The sequence below is a fragment of the Diadema antillarum genome, unplaced genomic scaffold (genome assembly GCF_040938485.1).
Source record: "Diadema antillarum isolate AM-2024a unplaced genomic scaffold, OU_Dant_1.0 seq00000696_RagTag, whole genome shotgun sequence".
NCBI lineage: Eukaryota > Metazoa > Echinodermata > Echinoidea > Diadematoida > Diadematidae > Diadema > Diadema antillarum.
This window is the reverse complement of record NW_027271601.1, coordinates 231,258-255,999: the sequence shown is the minus strand read 5'-3', so window position 1 is coordinate 255,999 and position 24,742 is coordinate 231,258. Positions and strand designations below refer to the sequence as shown.

Genomic DNA, 24,742 nt, shown 5'->3' with positions numbered 1-24,742 from the left:
CAGAAGGGCATATCTCTTGGTATGCCCTTTGTCAAATATAGCGGAATAGACAGGGAAGGGTTTGAAAATTTGGCAGAAGGGCCCATCTCTCACAAGATATGCCTATCTGCTATATCAATCACTTGCACGTTGCCATTGATTTGGCAGAAAGGCATATCTGTAGCTAGATAAACCATTCTGGCGAGACAATCTTGTGTACATTGCCAATTCATTAATTTGACAGACAGGTGTATCTCTACAAACACCCTTCTGCTGAATAAAATGGGTTGCAGTACTTGTAAATACATGTATAGCTAGGCAAAAAAAGTGTATGTGAATAAAGTCACTGATTAAAAAATAGTTTGGGTAGTTTGAGACAAGAAAATTATCAGATAATGAAATTTGAAGTACAATGAACATTCTACAAGATAACTGACTGCCAACATGAAGTTTAATGACTTCTACAATTAATCAAAATACCAAAACTTCAAGACCAATTTTCTCTGCTTTTCAGCTATCGTAAAGTTTAGAGAGGCCCTTTTACCAAAACATGGCCCAGCTGGAAAAGAAGTTGTATAATTATACTGTACATACCATATATTTAGCGAGTCTATCTCTGCATGAATTGGGACTTCCCAACCATTTCTTAAATGGTTAAATTCTGATTGTGGATTACCATAGTGAATGCAAAATGTATGTGTGCACGTCACATTCATGTCAGGTTTAGAATTAATATTTTCGTGTGTTTTTAAATTTGCGAGTAGCACCTGACTAGCAAAATTTGCAAAAATAGAAACATTGCAAAATATTTGCTGTATACAGTACCAAGTATGCAATGATTCAGGCCAAAGTGATGTAAATGCTTTCTCAGATATACATTGGACCTGTCTTTCACAGACTTTCAAACTTTGCTTCAAATTTGTAAATTGTGTGTTTGTCTGCATGATTATAAAATTCTCACTATTATTCCAGGACATTAACAAGTCTTATGTTTGTGAAAAAAAACCCCAAAACGTTTTGTATGACTACCTGTAGTCACTCCCTTACCCATATCTTATACTTTCTACGAGTCCACCAGTCAGTAATATTTCCTCTTCACATGAGTGTGAAGTGGATTATGCCACAATGATCAACACATATACAGGTCTGCTGTCAATCTCTGTCTCAAAGCATAGAGTCCCACACTTTACCTACCATGGAGAGCACACACAAATCTACAGACCAATTCATGTGCCCTTTGAATGACATTTAGTTCACAGTGACGATGAGGTATGTAGGCATTTCTTGCCTGTTGACTGGAGCCTCATACATGCAGTAAATAACTGGTCATCCGTTACCATGCTTTGATATCTAGTGTATACACCATATCGTAATCACTTTTGCTCTTACAACTACAAAGCTTAGCTATATTGCACAATATCTATTCATTTGTGAGCAATTCTCTGATATTGCTACAACTTACCTATTCATACTTTTATGATCATAAAAACCGTAGGGGAAGAACCTCCCTCATAAATACAAGAGAAGAAAACAATTGCTGCTATGTATTTCACTTCTGGAACAATATTCATATTGTGAATCAAATCATATACTAGAAAAAATATCATATGAGCAGTAACCTCATAACTGGAGTAAATTCTGCCATTGCTGGAATCATTACTTTCTCCTTTAAACTAAAAACATCATTACACATTGTATACATTGTTAAAAAAAATACATGCATTTCTTGACTCAAGCAAAAGGAATTTTGTTCCCTTGGTTACCACGTACAGCTTACACCAAATATACCAGGAATGGTACAGATTGAGAAGCTATAGTCCCTTACACCAAATATACCAGGAATGGTACAGATTGAGAAGCTATAGTCCCATGTATAATATATCATGAAATTTTGACTACTGGTAGCATTATGTAATTTTATGCATAATACATTCAAATACAAACCCAGACACAGAACAATACAAACAAGCCCAATGGATGTTTGAGAAAAATATAAATTTGTAAATGTGGCAAGGGACTGCTTAGATATACCTTTTATGCTCCAAATGACAAAGAAATGTGGTTTTCCAGTTGCAGAAAGGATCCTGTTACGGTGGCAAAATACATGTTTGGTAATATTTTCACTCAATACCACCTGGTATAATCCTGTCTCACATAGACAGTGGACATACATGCACTGAACATTTGTGACTTTGCCTTTGTCTGTTTGAATTACATGATTGTTTTCTCTCTACCTCAGCAAAAAGACACATATGGTGATGAAAGCATGAGAGATCAGCTACCATTCCTTCTAATGTGACATTTTACCCTGCAAACGATGAATAGACTGTAATAGATGATGGTGAAGGACTAGAGTTTGGCTGGCACAGACATATCTCCCACACTCAATGGGACACCAACTGGTAGCTGGATGAACTCCCCTGTACCAAGGAAGGAAACATGAGAGACAAATGGGAGACAAGGGTAAGAGATAATCACTCTTCTCAGTCTTCTGCCACAAATATTGTACAGGAGTAGAAATGAAAGCAAATATTTTCCATTATGCACAAAAGCAATACTTATTCCTTCAGAAAATTCAAAACTTTATACATATGAGTATGGTGAAAGTCGGTGAATAATAACAAAATTTCTATATCATGGTTTGTTTTACAAAATTTTTCTTTGATCCTTATTGCACAATATGTCAAGAGAGACAAGAGAGAAAAAAACCAAAACAAACCACAAAAGAAAAGGAAAATCTCACCAATCTTATCTGCCACTCTTGAGACTGCATCTGTAGTCCATGAAATTATCGCTCCATTGGTGCTAAATTGAAGAAAAAAAAATCTACTGAGTGCATAGGAAGGGTAAATATAAAAACAGAATGCTATGACAGTGCATCACAAATCCAAATAAACTTGCACATGTTGTTTTTGCAGTAGTCCCAAAAATTTGTGTAGACTTATCTTTTTTGTCTTTTGGGGTATAATCTGAAAGAATAACCTTTCTATCTCTATCTGAAGCTAGGAATAGTGAAGGAATTAAGGTAGAGTTTGTACATATCTTTCAACTTTCCACTCTCCATTTTCTACCCATATGTTGCATATTGTACATGAAAATCCTTAAAAAATAAATAGATACATGAAAAAAAAAAACCCTCTAAAGAACAGCCAGCACTGATTGTTATCATGCTTAGAAAATAGAATTTGCTTGTGCATAAGCATGCCAAGTTGTTGTTTTAAATCCGTCATTTTTTTTTTTTTTTTTTTTTTTGGTCCCATGTATTACAAGGAGTCAGTCAATGCACTTCAATAGATTCTCAACTTCAGTCCTGTTTCCTTACAGTAACTTTCCTTGTGGCTGGATTGTCATCTCTTGTTTCAGTGGGTTAAGAACATCAAATGAGGACAGACTATATATCATGCTATGGCAGAGAGTCTCTCTTCATTTGACTGCCACTTGACTTTTTGTTGGTGTTGTGATGCAAAGTAATATTTCACAATGCAGAGACACATCCATCCTCCACAATCAATGTAAGAATGCATGGAATGTATCTTCTCTTCTCATTAGTATTCACACTGAGTGTGAAGAAACTTTGTCTGTCTTCAAACCTTATCTTTTCATATTTATGAAAGATATTTCTAATCATGTGAGAGTTATAAACTGTTTGGGTACTCCTCACTGACTGCAAACTCCAAATAACATTCAATACAATAACCAGTTTAGGGTTCCACTTTGCACATGAGCAGAAAAGGATCATTCATACCAACAAGGTATATTGGTTTTTAAATGCACTGAGGTAAGCATTTGTGAGGTAATGATTGTTCAAGAAATCCTTATAATTGGTGCTCACCAGCACACCCACTTGACAGCAGAAGTACTATTTGGCGATATCAATAGAAAAATATTGTTGATACATTCAATGCAAAAGAATAAAAACAGATGTTTCCAAAGTGTTGATTGATGGACCAATCAGGTCATCTGGTCCATGCAAATTTCTCCTTTGTTTGAACATGACTGATGAATTTCATTAACTGTTACATCGGGCAAGCTCATTCAATTTGTCACTTTGAAAACAAGTGAAGTGCCTAACCAAGTTGGAAAAAAGAAAAGTCATTTGTACCCACGTACACATAAGCTACTCTGAACTGGCTTATATATGTGTGATAGCTCCTTGACAAGTCAATCTAAAAAGCAGCTCTCAACAAACATTCACACTGGATTATGCACACATTTAAAGGAGAAATACTTTGTCATGGAAGTGAATACACATCAAGCTTAGTTATTATTGGGCAAATTTGATTTGAAAAACATAGATGGACAAACATGATAATGGTTTGCTTTTGGGAAGGCAAAAATAGGCTCCATTAGCTAAATGTTCTTGTAAACACATTGAAATATGAGATACAATGGCCATCTGAAAGGCCTCATGGTGTATTTACACACAACTTCTAAATCTAAGCAGCTGGTGTATTCACTTGTCAGTCATGGTGATTGTACAAAAAATGACAGAATTCCACTCACCTCTTTTCCCTCAGGACAATACCCATTTGGATGAGAGCGGTCAAGGCATTGGTCAATAGATTGAGGGACAACACCTCATAATGATGAAGCTTTCCTACGAATGTGGATCATCAAGTTTAAATGTGTAAGCTTGTAGTTGAAGCTTCCTTGCCTTAACTGAATTCTTTACACTTTATCTTTGAAACTGCATGTAAAGAATATATTTTGTGCAGATACTTTTAGCATGCAAATAAATTTATCATGTACGTCATTGAGTTGAGTGTAAGTGAAAATACTGGGAAAGTAACATACTTGCTCTATAACCTCTGTACAGATTAGATGAATAGATTAATGGATTACTGGTACACAGGGGAATCCCATTGTAACAAGATCGTCGGTTCCGGGTGATCTTTCTTGTTATATCTGGATTCTTGTTGTATCCGAACACTTGTGGAATGCACACTTTATATAAACATGCTCTGTTAAAATTGGATTACGTGCATTAAATAATATGATGACGTCATATCGATGAACAGAAAAACAACAAATGCGACAGGAAAATGCGAGAGCATTCTTGCGATAATTACAATAATTTTTTTTTTCTTGACGCTTGTTATTGAATGTTTCAGATGGGCCTGCCTTTTGTTATCCCCATGCTGATCAATCTGCACATCTGAGAAGAGAGATGAAGCAAAATTTATGCAACTAAAGGTAATGTAATCGCGCTATCAATGTTGCGTTTAGCGTAACTCCCGTGGATGAATAAGCTGTGAGTAAAATCTGGATTTATCTTTCATTCTATGACAAATCATTGATATAAACCACGCACCACAATTTATACTCTTGTTTTTCATTTCCTCCAGGGAAACCGTGCCCAATATCCTATTTATTCTCTCGCTATTACTGTACAGTGCGATGAGCGAAAAGTGAACTAATTTTACTGCAAGAGCGCCAAGTGCTTCCAGCTTGTTGTGATACATCAGGTTGAATGCGTGCTTTGCGTGAATGTTTTACCCGATGAGATTGACGGGTAAATGCCGTTTACGAAAACAAAAACCAGTACCGGGTAACTGTGGATTGCAAAATTGACTGAAATAGCACTTGTATTTTGATAAGCTAAGAGTTGAGTTAGTTCAAATTTTAGCATACGACCCTGTCGTATTTTAATTTGGACATCTAATTCAATTTATCTTAAAATAAAAGTTATGTGAATGGGTATCTAACTGAGCGGCTAATGTTTGCGAAAGCAACGAATAATAGCAGATTCTAACTTTCGTTAGGGTTCGATAACAATTGCGATCAAACTCAAAAACAGTTTTCATTTTTACAACCAGTTTTTCTTAACAGAAAGGATATTTGAACATGTTCAAAATTTCTCCCAAAACGTACAATTCGCTGTGTTCGTCGCTCACTGTTAGATACTGCCGTTACATATCTCTGGAAACATTTCGGATACGTAAATACATGTTAACCATTTTTCTTGTTTAAGCCATTAAAGAATATTAATTCGAATAGTAGTGTTTGTGATAACATTTCGGCATAAATAGCGAAGGCTACAGCTTCTAAATATTCCGATGTTGTTCCATCACGTCCCTTGGAAAGAGACTTTATGAACTTGCGGCACGTCACCTTGATTGCGTTCTGTTTGGCACTAGCAGATGGTAGTCTCTGCTTGCACGCAACGATAATTCAGACAATTCGCGGAGAATTAACCTTTTCCGGTTTTGAAATAAAGCGTGATTTTGCCCGTTGGTAAGTTCGGTTTAAAAAAAAAAGTTGTCTTTTATATCGGCACAAATTCGTCTTTGTTTTTAGGCCCGAAAATTATCTCGCAATGATTCTCGTTGTATCCGATCTCGTTATAACGGGATTCCCCTATATTGAATTTTGATTATTTCGTCTGCATCACTACATTTTCTTATGAAACACAGAATCATAAAACTTAGATAATATGTATTGGAGACTTGAATCTTTAAATCTAATATGATTCACTTCTGTAATAAATTGTCTCTTTAGAAGTAAAGTACAAACAATACAATGACAGTAAATAATCATGATCTTAGATTTACCTTGTGAAACAATGGTTGCTATGGTAAGCTGGATGTCTTTTGCTGTCTGCTTCAGCGATACACCTTGTGGTGGTGAGGGATGGGCCATAAGATGCTGACAAACCAGCTACAGCCACATGACAAAAAGACACAAGATTCAGTCTGGAAAATATGGACATACTGTCAACAGAGATAATAAACAAATATATACATTGTAAAGGGAGAAAGATTGCACATGCATCCTTTGATCTTCACCCAATTTATCTCAGATAGACTACAAATTAACCTTGTCTAACCCATTGAGGACGAGTCCCGAGTATACTCGGGCAAGTGTCTATGGGAAATGTGTGTTGTAGCAAAATCAGCCCATCCTCAACAGGTTAACATACATTTTGAGGCAAGTTCGATGCCCTTTCAGTCAAGTGCTTCAAAAGTTTCTCCATGATTGGCCGGTTTGTTCATCCTTAGACTTGGACTTCACAACGTCAACTTTAAATGGTAACAACCTACCACACTACTGGTGAGTGGCAAAACTCACTTCATGTATATAAACACATTTCAAAGAATTCCTGTTGTCATTTTCACAAGTTATGATGACCATAATAGTTATTTCATATGACAGACTATCTAAACCATGCTGCCTCATCCATCAAATACTGGTGCAGGAGAGAGAGAGAGAGAGAAAAAAAAAAGAGGGGGGGGGGGGGGAGAGAGAGAGAAAAGTCTTACCCAGTATCCAAGGAGGAAAGGAGACATCAAACCAGTGAGAAATGCCATCTCTCTCTCTCCCTTTGCTGTTATCCTGATGTCATCTCTACTCACATCCACTGCTCCACTGGCCACAAGCTTGGCAAGCACACTCTCAAATCTCTGTCAATTGAGATGGTAGTGACATGTTACTTCATTGATTCAGTGTTACTTGAATAGTGACAGGGACCAAAAAGCATATTTCTAAAGGCCAAGCATCAATATGCATTATGTTATTTTACTTTCAAGATCCACAGGTCTGTATATCACAGTTGCTTTCTCCCTGATTACACCAAAAGGCTACACAGGACTGAGATGCAGAAATGTCAATGTAATCAATGTCCATGTAGAAATACAAAATATAATCACATGTAGGAAATTAGAGCAGTTTCATTCGTCCAACTCCTTGCATGTATCAAACAGATGTGAAAACCACCCACATCTTTGTTTACTCATTTCAACAACATTGTTCTCCCATAAAAACAAATTGTGTCTTGTCTGGGATAAATTTTGTATAGAATGAAATGTTTGGCTAAAAAAAAAAAGGTCATGCTGCATTCTGGACAATTCAAGTAAACAGTGCACTTTTAAATAATAATAATAACATGGTCTTCTTTATCCAGGGTAGCCTCTTCATTGTTGCCACTGCTCTACCAGAGGGCCCTGCCATTATTATCACCCTAGCATTGCCAGGTACCCATTTACACACCTGGGCCAAGAGGAACATGGTGGGTAAAAAATCTTGTCCAAGGATTGAGACACTGGGCACACTTCTGACATATTCCATCAATATACAAGCCCCAAAATACTTTTAATGACACTTTTTTTCCAATGTATGTGACACTGATACTTGAAAGATGATGAAGAAGAAAGTTGTAACCACACCTGGTGACTGCCTTTAGGCTGTGATGGGAATTCCTCAGACAGCAGTGCAGCCATAAATTCATACTGTGCAAAGAGTTCATCTACAACATAAACAAAGTTCAAATTAATAGCTAGACTTATGAATGATAAACAAGTGTATAATTCACTTCAAGTCAAAACAAACTCATTATCAACAGAGTGAATTTGTCACTTCATCTATTATGAACAATCACTCATGCATTAATCAATTCTTAAAATGGTGAAGGAGTCAAAGAATTTAGTCTGAAAACAGTGCTGCTTCCAAAGAATCATCAAGGAGGGTCCAGACAATACTAGTATGCCAAAATTTAGGCTAAAATTAGTGTGCCTAGAGTTAGGTTAGAATCATGTTTCCAGTATGTAGAGGGTCAGAGTATCTGTCTCCTCTCCTCCCTGCCCCGCCTTGAGGGCTACCCATCTTCTTCTCCTCCCTGCCCCGCCCTGAGGGCTACCCATCTTCTTCTCCTCCCTGCCCCGCCCTGAGGGCTACCCATCTACTTCTCCTCCCTGCCCCGCCCTGAGGGCTACCCATCTTCTTCTCTTTGGGCCAATTTCTCTCACTTCTCGTCCTTTGCCCTATCCTAAAGGCCTTGTAATCTTTTTCCTTGTGGGCTAGTCATCCTCACCTCTCTGAGATAGTCATCTTCTCCTCTCTTGGCTAGTAATTCTCACCTCTTTTCTCTTACTCTGGCCCTTGAGGGCTAGCCATTCTCAAATCTTAGTCCCTACCCTGCCCTTAGGGCTAGTCATCCTTACCTTTCAGTCCCTACCGTGCCCCTAGGGTTACCGGTAGTCATCCTTACCTTTCCTGCACTGCTCCAGACCACAAAAGGCCAGTGATAACGTCCCATACACAGCCATGGATGCTGCCAGGTAGTTTCGATACATGGCAACATTGACGTGAACGGCTGCATGTGTCAAGACACCCTCTATAGTTGAGGTGTCCACGCTGCCACTGTTGTCATAGAGAGACCTGTTAAAGGTGAGTCTGCCGTCCCTGTGATGTCTAACCAGAGTCTGATGAACACCCAGATTGGTTTGGATGGTCAGCTGAGCTTCTGAACCTCCTGACACAATCAAGCAAAGATAATCATGGTATCATCATTGTCACTGCAATATTGAGTTAGTACTGTTACAATTGAACAGCCTTGGTACCAACTACTCAGCTGTATGTAAACAATAACTTTTTCATTTCATTTTTTGATTTAAGTGATTATCCCCTGACAAGACAATTGCTCATGTACACAGCAGAAAACACTTGGATTTAACAACCCTGATGCTTGTCATGAACATGTAAACTACTACATATTATGCTCTATCTATCCTTGGGTATTGATTTATAATGTATAGTTCTTTTTTTTTTAAACAATTAATCAGTCCATTATCGTGCTGTACTGTGCTTATGGACAAACTTGACAAAATTAAAGTTACATATGGTCACTGCCAGAATGTGAAATTATATTCATGATATCTTACATACAATGCAGAAAGTGCATTAAAGTGTCAACCATTCATACTACATATATATGAATTTGAAGATGATGTGCCTATTTTTCATATTATTTACAACTGTATAACATTAAGTGATTAATTTCAGAGTTTTACATTTAATCTTGACCCCCTGATCTTCCCAAGACACCCTTAAAAATGAAAAATTAATAGCCCCAAACTACATATGGACCTATATAAATTCATACTACTATGTTTTTTCCACCAGTTGTGAAAATGAAATATGAAGGATGGCAAGCTTCAGATGAAATAGCCCTGGCAATAATTGATATAATAGTCTAAAACAACATCAAATTCATAAACGACATGCAGTGAAAACACAATGCTACAGATTCTCTCTTAATCCAGCTCCTTAGAATAGCCTTAAAGTTTAAATTTATCAGCTTTCAAGGCTTTCCAATATCAAGGTAGCATTCAGGTGTTTATTGTTAACCTTCCAATTAAAACAATGTGGACAAAATGAAAGATCATATTCTTCTCCTTCTAATACTGTGCAGACCCTCCTTGGAGCATACTTGCATACCTTTTTTTGTTGTTGTTTGTTTTAATATGAAATCTAAATAGTGCTGGGGTTGAACGTTTAAGATATTGACTATAATATCCTACCTGGCCAACGTACTTGGACCCCGTACTGAGAGACCATGTCCCTCAGCCATACTACCTCTCTGGTCAGCTCAGTGATAACATACATGTCAGGACGCTGCATGAGGCAGGCAGCACACAGTGTCCATGGTGACAAGATTATGTGATCTCGCTGAATCTGTTGAACTTCATGTGCAATGTTTTCTATTGCTTGCTGCTCCTCAGGTACCAATGAGAACAGGAATCTAAGATTTGAAAGGAATCATATCAAACATTTCAATATTTTCTTGCATTGAGTACTACTGATCTTGTCATTTGTAGTCAAATCATTACTATCAAAAGTTATTCTATTATTTCTATTATCATTGTCATTATTATTGCCATATCCAGTCTAATCATAACTAAAACAGCCATCAGCGATACAATCACTATCACTCTCAGAGCCTTTGTCATTACACAAATCAAAACTCATTTCATAAAATTCATGAAAACTAGTGAAATTGTCATCTGTTCCATAACTACAAGCTGTCATACTAAAGATGATATGTAAGGCATAGAAGACATTGGTATGAAATTCAACCAGTTAAGTTACAAGTCTTTCATGTAATATTTCAACCCTGCAAACTAGTTATATATGCCATAACATCTGGATGTTTTGCAGGGAGAGTTGACCCACCGGGGAGAGAGGTTGTGGGCCGATCGGTCTAAGGATGACAGATGATCTCTCAAAGAAATTGGATCACAGAAGTGAACTGTTATATTGCCAAAGTCTTCCTGGAAAATCTTTCTAGCTTTCACCAGACCCTGGGAAAAAATATAATACAGAGAGACAGACAAGACTGAACTTTAGAGAACTGAAATATCTACATGTATCACAACACAAGCCATGTATCATTGGACATATGATGTACACTTCATATGGATTTATGACAGTATGACATTTAATTATGATGAAAGTTTGACAAATGCTTTATACTAAAACATTATAAAGAGTAATGTAATAGGGGAACATTGAACTCATACTTAGTAAACTCAGGAGAAGGATTTGTTATAATGTAGGAGCTCACTGTATGCTACATGTCAGGAAGATATTCTTCTAAGTTCTATCATCTAAATATTGGTATGTTTCAACAACAATTACAGTATATACAGTGCAGCTGTATTAGTATTTCAAATTGAACAAAAATACAGCATATGGTAAAGAATACAAGACTTTTAACAATCTTGTTATCCTGTAAATAAATTGTCATTTTGATTCTAATACTATGACACAATGTGGCAGACAACATGAAATACACTCATAAGGATGATTATCAGATTGATATCACAGTATGACTGCATAGTTGATGTTCGCTGGCTGGTGTGTCACAATAGGTACCAGTTAACAATTCACTTGGCTCTCATCCAATTGATACTAATACAGTTTAAATCATATTACTGGTAACTATCATATAACAAGGTACGCTGTAACCAAAAACCTCTGTTGACCATCTGAACTTGTGTCCCATTTTGGGGATGTAATTTCATAAGGCTCTCATGTACAGACTTACAGTGTTGAATATTCAAGCCCTTTTTTCTCGTTGCTGGAGGTCATTTTTTTTTTCTCTCCTTTTTTCATAAGGAGACATTATCTATAAGGAAAATATCTGTGGTCCTCTTGAACATGAACACGGTTCACCAGTAGCCATGTTTACAAGATGAATGTCTTGTTGGATCAAAAGCGTATGACTTATTGTGAACAGGAAAGTGATTTCAAACAATTATCTGTAATGATTACCGAGGTAGACTCCTTTGGCTTGGGTGTTCCAAGCATTTCCTGAGCATGGAGCTTCTCTTCTACAATCCTGTCATAGCTGATACTAATGGGAACCAGTGTCACATCTGTCACTTTGCCCTTCAGAAATGGCTCCACAACAACAGACAGTAGGCCTAGGCAAACAGGAGATAAGATATCAGTCATTCTCAAAGGACACAACTAGCAAGGGGCAGATGAGTGGTCAGGGCCGGTGAACATTGTGTCCGATTTCTATTCTCTGTATTGTACAACGATGAATGATTCTCTGTGAATTTCAGACATACTGAAGACCCTCAGTTATAGCTGACATAGACATTAGCATAAAAAAAGTACCTAAATTGAAACAGTCTATATGGTTTCACAGCTCATCATTACTTGCAACAACTGTTCACAGAAATTCCCTGTTTCTTTATTTCACTAGCTGTACTGTAAGAACTTTCATTTTGGTAAGTATTCAATGCATTCCATATATTTTGGTGTGAGAATATTTTATGCTATACATGGAAATTGCCCACGAGTTACAATTCTGGTAAAATTTCAAATCTACTTGCATTGCTCACAGAAAACAAATAATGGCTCATTGTGCAGAGTTTAAAGAAAACACGGCCTCAGTAATTTGTTAGTTCTCATTTTTCTGATAACTGCAGAAGTAATGTTTTCTCTGCAAAAAATACAAAGAGGAGGGTTGACAAAAAAAAATCAATTAGATGTGACTTCCCACAAGAAATTCTGAAAAAAACCCTACTTGGTTGCAGTGAGGATATCAAAGTGCCTTTGAACAGCTAATCTGTATAATAAACACATTTCTTCCAAGGGACCACAATCAGATAGGGCATATTGACATAAACTGTGGTAAGGACACACAAATGACAAAGACATGACAAATCCATACACTGTCTACATAAGGCTAAGTCTTTTTGCATTTCAAGCCCATCAGAGGTATGATGACGTACAATGTCAATGGTGTTTTATGACTACAGTCTTTGGAGTTAAGCAACAATCCACACTCTTCAGAACAGCTTAACTCTTTATGTGCCATGGTGGAAACCCCCTGTGTGCCACGTTATTCTGAGACACGAAGATAGTCATGCTTAGAGAAAGAATTCCATTTTTCCAATCTGTATAACTTCTACAAAATTCTGTTAAGCTGGACATAATAGTGAGCAAAGTTAAAGAGGAATGCCAAACTTTGCTCCATATACAATGTATAACAATTCTATTTTCAATTTTTCTTTGGAATTACCAGTTGCTACATTACTGTAAAGGAATGACTTTTGCACATAAAATAGTGACAGAAACTTAAAGTGTACATGCAAAATCTAGTTGGGAACACCGCTTGATAGTCATTCACCACATAGAATGCAAGCCATATGTGAGAGGAACAAAAGCGCGAGAAACGTTTTGATTGTACCGTGGGATTAGCGATTTATTGATCGGTTTTGGCGGCTTTGTTTGTAGAGCAGAATATGCGAAGTTGGCATGCCGTCGACTGAGTCGGTCGTGCGAACGTGGCACATAAAGAGTTAAACTCATGTTGACAGTTCTAAGTTCTTTGAGAGTTCATTGACAAGTGATGTATGTAGTGATTATGCTGAAGTAGATTAAGCACCACATGCATCACATCATTTCTTTAAAATCCAGTCAAACCTGCCTTAGCAGTCACCTATCTGTAACAGCCACTAAAAAAATATCTTCTTAGAAAAAAAGCTATGTTAAAGAATCTGTCTATAGCGGCCATCTGTCAATAGCAGCCACTATTTTTTTTTTTTTTTTTGGGGGGGGGGGGGGGAGGGTCTCCCTTGGGTGGCCGCTAAGATAGACAGGTTTGGCTGTATATGACACTGATGTGGAACAGACATGATGTGGTACATGATAGACTGAGATTCATGTATGGGCAAAGTTACCACACTTCTATGAATTGCCACTAATGTCATATCTTGCATAAAGGAAGCAAAGGATAAACTATACTTCTCTTGTAAACAGATTGACACATGAAGAACTTGAATGTTTTCTGCCCCTGCTCCAGAAAACACATCCTGACACACAAACACATACTGTACTCACATAGGAAAAATGTATCCAGTGCCCATTCAAGCTATAACCATAACATAACAAATATTCAGACCTAATTCATGCAAAGAATGAAGAGGTGTGATAGATAATAGCAAAGATTAATAGGTCACCAATCATTTTCGCTTTTCTTTGAAAAAACATAAGACGATTAATTGACTCTCTGCTACAAGATGTTCACAAGTACTCTACTATACTGCTCAGTATCTATATATTATCTCACAATGAATACCAGCTTATTTTATTGACAAATTATGAACAACTTGATAGATTTAAGCTTTTTTTTTACATGTCCTGTATTCACAATTTTTAGATCCCTCCCTTGCACTACAGAGTCAAAATGACTTAATTTCCTATAGGAGGTTAAACCTGCTTTTACTGGCAAAGAATAGATTGCTTTAGGCATAAAAAAGCATTCTTATCTTTTGTTTTATAACGTCAAAACACACACACACACACACACACACACACACACATGATAGGACAACCTCACACACACATGATAGGACAACCTCACCCACACACACAAAATGTAACCATAACATCATATATTCACTAGAATTTTGCAGTCAGTTCTACGCCTTTGTAGAAGACTGCATTGAGCTAACAGTGACATCAATTAAAACCGAAATTGAATCATTGCATATGGTATCATCAAAATATTCCATGATGTGAATACTGCACATTCACAGTGCTGGATAAGAAAGAGCTCTCAACCTCTTTGTATGATTGTATCAGCCTGAGGGAAAGAAGATGACATTTCCTTACCCAACTTTGGAGAGAGAAACTTTCCAATTCGACTTCGTGTCCCCTCAACAAAGAATTCAATAGGAGCTTCCCCATTGACCAGGGTAACCTGCGTGTATTCTGTGAATATTGCCCAGTAGAGTTTGTCCGAACCAAATGACCTTCGGATGTAGAAAGCACCAGCTCTTCTCAAGATCTCTCCAACAAACTTCATGTGCATAAAATCTGTTAAATCAGAATAAGAGAAGTGCAGCATAACCAGTGGATACAATGTACAGTTGTTTGTGCAAATTATCTCATATGTCTATAGACAAAACATACTTTTCAGATTCTCTTTAATATTCATTTAGGTACACTTCTACCATGTAATGGACCAATCTTAAACAGGTTTATTTTGCTCAGGGTATACTTTACTAACTTTTGAATATTAGAATTAATTTTCTGATAGATTTGGTAAATACAAAGTAGGAAAGTACATGTTAAAATGATAATTGATTTAATATCATCTTATTACATATTGAATTTACTCATGAAGAAAAAAGCACCGAAACAGCAATGACAATGAAAGATAATTAAAGCATTTTGGCTAGCTTAGAAGTTCACAAAGGATTTGCTGAAAAAACAACTATGTTTGGATATGCAATGTACAATTGTAAAGGGAATTCTAATCAGAAATAAAATTGTTATAAACAAATCAAACAAGGCAAGCGCCATATTGTATCTCGCCCATTCGCATAGAAAAAATTAATCTTTTTCTAACTCCCAGAAGTTCATTGACCCAACTACGACCTTGGACCTTGTGGCGACCTTCAACTCCCAAAGGGACATTTACCATCCAAGTTTGGTCACAAACGGACAAAGGGAACAAAAGTTATGAGCCATAATCGAAACGCGCCGTAAAAACTGAACAATGGGCCCTAAAAGTTTGTTGACCCCTGTCTGTGACCTTTGACCTTGTGATGACCTTAAACTCCCCAAGGGACATCTATCATCCAAGTTTGGTCACAAACAGACATAGGGATCAAAAGTTATGAGCCATAAGTGAAACACGCAGTAAAAACTTAACATTGGGCCCTAATAGTTCGTTGACCCCTGTCTGTGACCTTTGACCTTGTGGTGACCTTCAACTCCCCAAGGGACATCAACCATCCAAGTTTGGTCACAAATGGACATAGGTATCAAAAGTTATGAGCCATAATTGAAATGCATCGCAAAAATTTAACATTGGGACCTAAAAGTTCAATGACCCCTGTCTGTGACCTTTGACCTTGTTGTGACCTTCAAATCCCCAAGGGACATTTACCATCCAAGTTTGGTCACAAACGGACAAAGGGATCAAAAGTTATGACCCATAATCGAAACGAGCCGTAAAAACTTAACATTGGGCCTTAAAAGTTTGTTGACACCTGTCTGTGACCTTTGACCTTGTGGTGATCTTCAACTCCCCATGGGACATCTAACATCCAAGTTTGGTCACACACGGACATATACATCAAAAGTTATGAGCCGTAATCGAAATGTGCTTTAAAAACTTAACATTGGGCCCTAAAGTTCATTGACCTCTGCCTGTGACCTTTGACCTTGAGGTGACCTTCATGTTTGGTAAAATGTGTAACTTTGTATAACCACTCTTCCCTCCAAGTTTGATTGAAATTGAAGTCCTCAGTAGAGAGTTATTCAAGTTTTTGTAGCGCTATGGACAGACGACGGACGGACGGACGGACAGACGCCGCAGGCGATCCCTTAGTCTCCCCACACCTCCAGAGGGCTCGACAACAAAACAGCATAAAAAGGCACCCAACAAGTGACACATATACTCAGTCCCATATCCAAGTTTATGTTTAGATTAAGTAACATTTTTTTCCTGAAATATTTGAATCATTTTACTTGGAATTGATCATTTCATAATCACAACACTAGAATACCTGTAATATCCATCCTCCTTTCAATCACATTTATTAAAATGTTATAATCTTCCATTCTTTTTTTAAGATAATGGTCCAATCCTTTGGAATAATTATATTCAGTCAAAGGTAGTAAGTCCTTAAAACAATTAATGAGACTTTATTAAAAAGATTGTTTGGATAAACTTGAAACTCAGTGTAATTTATGAGACTGATAGTACGTATTCCTTCTTTTCCTTCTCTTGCACCCTTCGTATTTTGAATGTATTTTTTGTACTTTTGTGTATGTATGACCAATGTTTTAATGTCTGATGTGGAAATAACCTCAATTCAATTCAATTCAATTCTTAAAGAGGCAAAAATCAGCAGAAACTTGCTGTAATGATCATACCAGATTACAAGTTTCGTTTTTTAGCGTGCCATGTTAGATCATACAATGTTGACCTATCTCATGAATAATACAGTCACATCACGCAGTCATATATTCTTCACATCTAGTCAAATCAATGCTACAAGTGTATATCACATCACAATATATCAAATAAAAACTGACATCACATCATCTGAAGTCAAAACCTGACTTTACTCACCAGCCCCAGCAGCGATGACTGGAAGTGGAAGATGGTAGTGAAATAAGATGTAGGACATGAGGAGGAAGTCGAGGTAGCTCCGATGAGTTGGAAGAAGGACAACTGGCGTCTCTCTCATTCTTGTCTTCATCTGAAATAAAAGAACAAAAATCATGAAGTACAAAAAAACCTATACTTCTGATTAAAAACAAACAATCAAACAAACAACCCCCCCCCCAAAAAAAAAAACCCAAACAAACAAAAAAAAAAAAAAAAAAACCCAAACCAAAACAAAAAACTCAGTAATGAATTTGCTTGGAGTTACATAGGGCCTACTTGTACCACATTATTCTGACTGGTCTTTTCAGACACAGGATATAACAAGTCTTGTTTATAACAAGTCTTTATGAAAGGAAACATCAGATGTCATTCAGAGCAGGTATTGGACATATTTGATGTCATAACTGTTTTGCTTTTAAATCTGATTCTATCACTGGACGTTTGTGTTTGCAAAGGTGATGATTCTCTGACTTGATATTAGGTCATCACAACTGAGACTGAGAGTCACTACCTTTATCACATCAAATTTACACATGTTCACAGGAAAGAACTTCATTTGCATTCTAACCAGGTGTCATTCAAGAAAATTATACGCCACCCATATGACCATTAACAATTCAGCAAAAATGTAAGGAAAAATAACTAAAACTTTTAAAGAATGACCACACATGCACTAATGTTGGAAAAATTAACAAGTGAGAACAAGTTCATAATCCATAAATCTTACACACAAATAGAGAGTGAACCTAACCTTTTGAATGCCAGCTGGGTTGACATAGACATGTTGAAAAAGTTGTTGGAAGACTTTTGAGAAGATGACGGCCAGACATCGCAGGTTGGTCATGTTGAGATTGTGACCCATCTCTACAAGGATGGCATCTGCTTCCTTGTACACCACCTCTGGCTCCACTCCCTTCTCAGAGACAAGCTAGATGACAGAAAAGATGCAAGCATGGAGAACAGAGCTGGAGAAAACATCACACTGAAGGTATATGAGTCATGGGCTGTAGAACCAGGAATAGGATGAAAACCCTTTATGGACTGGTCAGCCTTCTAAATGACAATGTTCTGTGGACCCTGCATGTCATCTTACTGAACTGGGACACATGTACCAGTAATATCCATTAGGGCCTACTTGGTATCATTAATGCCTCCACATGTCAATAATTTCTGTCTGATGGCCCTTAGCACAACACTGGCTATTGACATTTTGGACGGAAATAGCAGCAATTCAACATTTGTTATTACATTATTTCTTAATGACAGCAGTATACATATATACACAAATAGAAATTAAGAAATTAGATGGGGAAAAGAAATTGAGATAACTTCTTACCTCTTCAATGACATGTCTTAGTCGCTGTGACTTCAAGACATGTTCTTTCACTTCATGAGGAGTCTGTTTCTTCATGTGCCTGTATTCTGGCACACCTCGTAATGTCTGCAACCCAAACCTGATGTCCGAGCCAACCCTCCTAGGCTCCAGGATGTCATCATATTCACATCTCAGTCTTGCCATTACTCCTCCTGGCATGCAAGTAAAGATCAAAGCAAATGTCTTTACAAGCTGCAAATATGTTCAAGTGTATAATTGTGGTACTCAGGTGACATTCACATGTTCAGGTTAATCTCTGCTGAACTTGCACATTAATATGCTCAAAATGAAGAAAATAAACTTAGCTATATTACAGAGCCAATTAAAATACAGGTGGAAATTACCTTAAAAACCTGCTTCAAGGATCGATGTCCCATGCCACAATTTGACCACACGCAGAAGCATAGGTTCGTAATACAAGTACCGGTAGTTACAACTGTAGTTGGTGGTCAAAGTTTGGATGGCATCATGGTTAAATTATGGGTGGCTTGCTTTATCTGGCATCTTGGGTTTGTGGCGGTTATCAATGAGAATACCATTCTTTAAATTAAAATATCAATGTAAATTAGATCTACATCCTGCATTTTACGGCCGTAAAAGTAACTGCAATTGGTCCCTGATCTAGTCATCTGAATAAATCAACAAGGACACACATGTCCAAATACACATTCTAGCAGAGTGATACTGAAACTAATCTGAGCCTTTAGTCTGAACCTGCAGCCAGCTATTACTATAAATGAACATGTCATTTGAATTTACTAAGGCTGCGTTCACATGGAAGTATACTATTCGGGTATTCGGTGCTCGTTTTCGAGGGCACATGAATAGCTTGAATCGAACAACAGGATTTCCTCACACCGGTTCACATAAGAGGGCACTATTCGAAAGTACCGAATAGCATGGAATAGTATAGCATAGTGCCAAGTGGGAATCGAGCTTGTTCGATTTTCTTGCAGCGTATACCGTCTCTCGTTTATGAAATAATGACAATTTTGGTCTGGATTTGCCCTTTAGCAAAAATAAGCATGTAGACCGACATTCTGATGCAGTTAAGAAATTGTTAATAAGATTTGCTGGGATGTAGGAGGAAGAAATCCTCACTGCATGGGATGGTGAGTTGACGGTGCGGGTGATGATGTACTGGGTGCCCGAATAGCGAATAGCGAATAGTGAATAGCGAATAGCTAATAGCGAATAGTAAATACCGTATACTTCTATGTGAACGCAGCCTAAAGGCACAGTTTCATCGCATCGCACCATACGACAGACAGATCAGCTAGCCCTCCCCCGGCCCTGCATAGCTGCAGCCTTAATAGGCTTTGGCTTTACGTATAACATTAGACAGAAAGATCCGTCTGTCCGGAGGACTCTTTTATATTTTGCCATTAACGCTGTCCTCGTAGGGGATCCGTGAAGCCAGACGCAGTCTCCGCGGAACATTCCCCGACGGACAGATACAGACCGATCTTTCGGTCAAGTGTACTTCTACTTCTATGGTGCTTCTCATCAAAGCCTGTTCAGCAACTGGATGAGGGTTTGTGGTGTGGTGCTTCAGACAGTGGATGCCATTTGTGCTTTGTGCTTGTGCAAGTAAAAAATCTCTGCCATTCTTAATTGGCTTCTGTGGCTCTCTTGAACTGCTCAACAGAGGGCAGTTCAATGATGTGTTGAGGAAGCCTATCCCAGTCTCTGATTGTCCTTGGGAAAAAACTGTATTTGTAGGCATCCAAGGTAGAGCCGGTTCTCATAAAACGTTGATGTTGGCTGCTTCGTGTTGTTCTTTGTCTCTGTTTGAGGTAATGTGGTATAGGTACTGCAATTTGGTTGTTTATTGCTTTGTAGAAGGTGGTGAGTCGAGCTTGCTTTCTTCTGTCTTCTAGGGTAGGGAGACAGATACTTTCCCTCATAGCCGTGACACTGGCCTCTCTCTGGTAATTCCCACATAATGTAACATAACAGTTAACTAGTAACAGCCATTAGACTTGTCCATCAGGGCAGGCTTTCTTTAGTGATTAAATACTGATCACTTCTGATGGCTGCCCGAGTGTAATTATCCATGAAAACAACGTGTTTGATGGACCAGTCATACTTATTTCTAGCGAAAATGTGTGACATCATTTTTCATGTCACGCTCGACCACACACGCAACGGAGGAAAGTGGCTCTCGAGCTGGAATGGCGTGTTTAGTCAAGGAGTCCAGGCCGGTAGAGTCGGCTTGGCGCTTCCTTCACGTCCCGCTGGCGCTGATTATTGCCAGCTGTTTAATTACGGACGGGTATGTCAGTCCGGCGATTCTTAAACTATAATTACCAAAGAGGTAGGGATCTAACTTACAGTGTTGGATATTTCACGAGAATCGCTAATCCTTAAATTTCCAAGCCTTACCTTTCTTTACTTATTTTTACTTCTCAAGCTGCAGTACGAAGAACAGTCCACAGCCACTTCCCGGGGCCTTCACCTTCGTTTCACCGAGGGTTGTCGTCAGCCAAGCAAGCAACCCTGTAGCTGCACCACACAGACCCTGCCCTGCGTCGTAGTAGCTGACAAAGGAACCTAGAATCGTACGATCTTCGCTCACGCATAGTCTTGGATACCAGAAGATTTTATAAATAGGTTGATAGCTCATGTCTGGAGTGCAAAGTACGGTACATAAGCGTCAAAGCGACGATGTAGTGAAGGAATTTGCTGCTATGTTACATACAAGTACTAGTAATCAAGTGACTGGTACATAAGACTCAGGAAGGGGTGTGACACCTGCACGTGTGGGGCTATCGCCATGTGAATGACTGCTGGGTACATGGACGAGCGTCCGGAAGGAGAGACCGTCGTTCTATGATGAGAGAGATCGACCTCGACGGAGATTGTTTTCACCACCAATTCAAACTCATGAAATGCTTTGACAAACATATGAATAAAACAAACATTTGATGTCGTGGCAAAGCATGTAGTGAAAACAAAAATCCAACTACTAGCTATGTGCTCTTTGTACATGTACTGTGGTATTACTTTGCCCCTTCTTTTTCTCATTGTTTTCTCTTTTTCTATTCTTTTTTTTGATGTGTGCCATTCTTTTTTTTTTCACACTGTGATATATATCACATCAGGCATTCAAAGACAAGTTACGATTTGTGTAACTGCTCGAGAATTTCTCTCCTTATCATATCACCGTTTGTTAGCTATGTTCCATGTAAATACTCCTGTTTATTTATTTTATTTATTCTGTCTTCTTTATACAGGGTAGTCTCTTCAGTATACATAAAACTGCTTTACAAGAGAGCCCTGTATTACATAAAAATATTGAAATACAATTTACAATTCGAAACAACTTTGAAACAGTATAATGTTACAATCTATAACAATATATTACATAAAGTACAATACAAAATACGACAAGTTAAAACGGCAATCAAAGTATAAAACTGAGTATGATATAAGTTGAATAAAATGTATAACAATGTAAAATTAAAATACGTCTTACATCTTACATTCAGGATAACAATATACATTTATTATAGCCAGTAAAACATCACCCATGATTAGAAAAACAAACAAACAAAGAAATACAATCTATCCATTATCCCCTATCCCCTATCCCCACCCCGCACCCCACCCCCCTTTCCGGATAATACAGTGTAGTAGCTGCGGCAAGATGTTTTTGGGTAGAAAAAAAAAGGTGAATACGGTCGGCAAGAATTTGTTCAGCTAAAATGAAAACAAAAATCAAACTCTCATATTTACATAATTTCTTCAAATATTCAAACTACACATAGATTCGTACATAAATAAATAATCACTGTTTGGTTTGGGTAAAACATCAGATGGGTAAAATATATAGAAATTAAAAATCAAAAATCAAAACTTAAACGTTTACACTGTTTCTTAAAATTTTCAAACGACACAGAAGTTTGGACTTGATGGATTGATCTGATTGGAATATGTGTTGATTGATTGAATGAATTGAATGAAAATGGAAACATATCATTCTGACGTTGAATGTAGGTCTAACAATCTGTTTCAATGAAGTGCATACTATTTCATATTAATTCAAGATTCCGCGGCTTATACAGACCTACCACTGAACTATTAAACGCACAAAGAATGATATGTCTACAAGCAAAGAAGCAAAGAAGCCATCAAAACAGACGTAAAACACTGACAATCAAGTTGCAAAATAAATTCTGATTGCTATTGTCCTTTTTTTCACCGGTTGCACTTCGTTATTCAGAAGGTTTGTTTAGACCGAAAATGATATAAGGTTCATTGTTCCGTGGGCTTGTTAATCCAAAAATGAAATGTATAAAGTTCGTAATTGGAAAGGTGTATCCGTAAACATTTTCTTTTTTTCATTTTCGGACTAACCAACATCTAGGTATAAAAATAAATATTTCATTTTCAGATGAAGAAACCTTCGCCGGGAAGAACCCCCCCCCCCAAAAAAAAAAAACCCAACAAAACAAACAAACAAACAAACAAACAAACAAACAAACAAACAAACAAACAAAACCCGCGTAACAATTATGGACTTACTGCCCTTATCGCATTTTCTTTACTAGAAGTAAAATTATGGTCCCTGTCCCTATTCTCTCCATCCTTCTATATCATCATCTTCGTCGTCGCCGTTTTAATTATCTTCATTCGAACATTACCATGACAATATCATTCTTATAATCATCATCATTATCAGAACACATCAGAAATAAAAGCATAGGGTATATACAGTCGTTCGCTTTCCAAGATTTGTTTCCAGAAGATAAATACTCACTCAGGATAGCCTCTCAGAGTGACTTACCACAGAGTCCAGCACAGGACCCCGCCATTATTATTACTCTATAATAGCGTTGTCAGGTGTATCCCATTCATGCACCTGGGGAGTGGGTTGAGAGGAGTAGACCAGTGAGTACCTGTACAAAGGTGTTCACTGGTCTGAAAGGTGCAAAACTGCACCCGTTAAGGTGCTCCAATTGTGTCACATGTATAGGTGCACAGATGAACCTAATTTCTTTGAGTGTAGGCCCACTGTTCACTGAAATGATATCCTCACTTGCTGTTTTGGAATGGCATCGCACTCCTAAAGCTGGTCCTCAATCGTGGAGATCGTCTTAATGCGGTCTGGTTACCATGGTTACAGTACCTTCGAACGGCTCAGCTAAGTTTATCCCACAAATGCTTTATGGGATCAAAGAGTCGAATAAAATCTAAAATCTAAAATCTAAAAATTTAGGTCGTCTGCATGCTATTCCATGGTATAAGGTTGGTCTTATCCGGCCGACGACATCTATAACACTAACACCAATCAAACACACCATCAAAGGGTTATGCCAGTGGTGACAAAAGAATCGGCAAATCGGTATAATCGGCATATACATGGTACTGTCGGATAGAAGATGGTGACTGCTATTCTGATACATGTACTGCAGAAATATAATCAATCAAAGTAGTGTTTCCCTGCTTTTTGTTCTGCATGGGTTTTGATATATGCATGCATATATCATTGACTGACTAAGAGGTAACAATCTACAATTAACTTTGTTGTGAAGTCATAGCAATTTGCGTTGGTCATTGTTCACTGGAGCTCGTCATGACGGAAAGGAAAAGAGAAAAGAAGTCAAATTAGTCACTCAGCCGACATTAGTTTTCACTGCATGTTCAAGTTTGCGTCAGATAAAATTCAAATTCTGACACACTGAATGGAAGAAATTTATTAAAATAGGACTTTATAAGGAAATGTACGGAAAATGTCGCATTTTTTCAAAGGATGTGTGAGTGATACCAGTAGTACATGTCACAATGCAACGTCAACGTATCGTGAAACAAATATTACTTTCTTATCTCGTATGTACGTAAAAAAAAAAATTAACAAATCTGCAACTCATATGTTTCATTGGCAAATCGTGCAGTGGATCTATCCGTCAGAAAAAATATGATAGATGAATTCTGGACAATATTACACGACTTCATTGATTCAAGACAAT

At 37.6% G+C, this 24,742-nt stretch overlaps 1 protein-coding gene across 1 annotated transcript; it reads right to left on the bottom strand.

Moving 5' to 3' along the window:
- Positions 1-2,328: 2,328 nt before the first annotated feature.
- LOC139737560 (dihydroxyacetone phosphate acyltransferase-like) lies at positions 2,329-18,914 on the bottom strand. The gene is made up of 14 exons (XM_071648242.1): positions 18,732-18,914; positions 18,147-18,323; positions 17,357-17,486; positions 14,884-15,087; positions 12,028-12,179; positions 10,927-11,054; positions 10,275-10,495; positions 8,963-9,226; positions 8,142-8,221; positions 7,239-7,379; positions 6,531-6,636; positions 4,483-4,576; positions 2,723-2,784; positions 2,329-2,399 (listed from the first exon to the last, which is right to left on the bottom strand). Exons 1-14 carry the CDS (start codon positions 18,912-18,914, stop codon positions 2,329-2,331), a joined length of 2,013 nt encoding a protein of 670 aa, XP_071504343.1.
- Between the last annotated feature and the right edge of the window lie 5,828 nt (positions 18,915-24,742).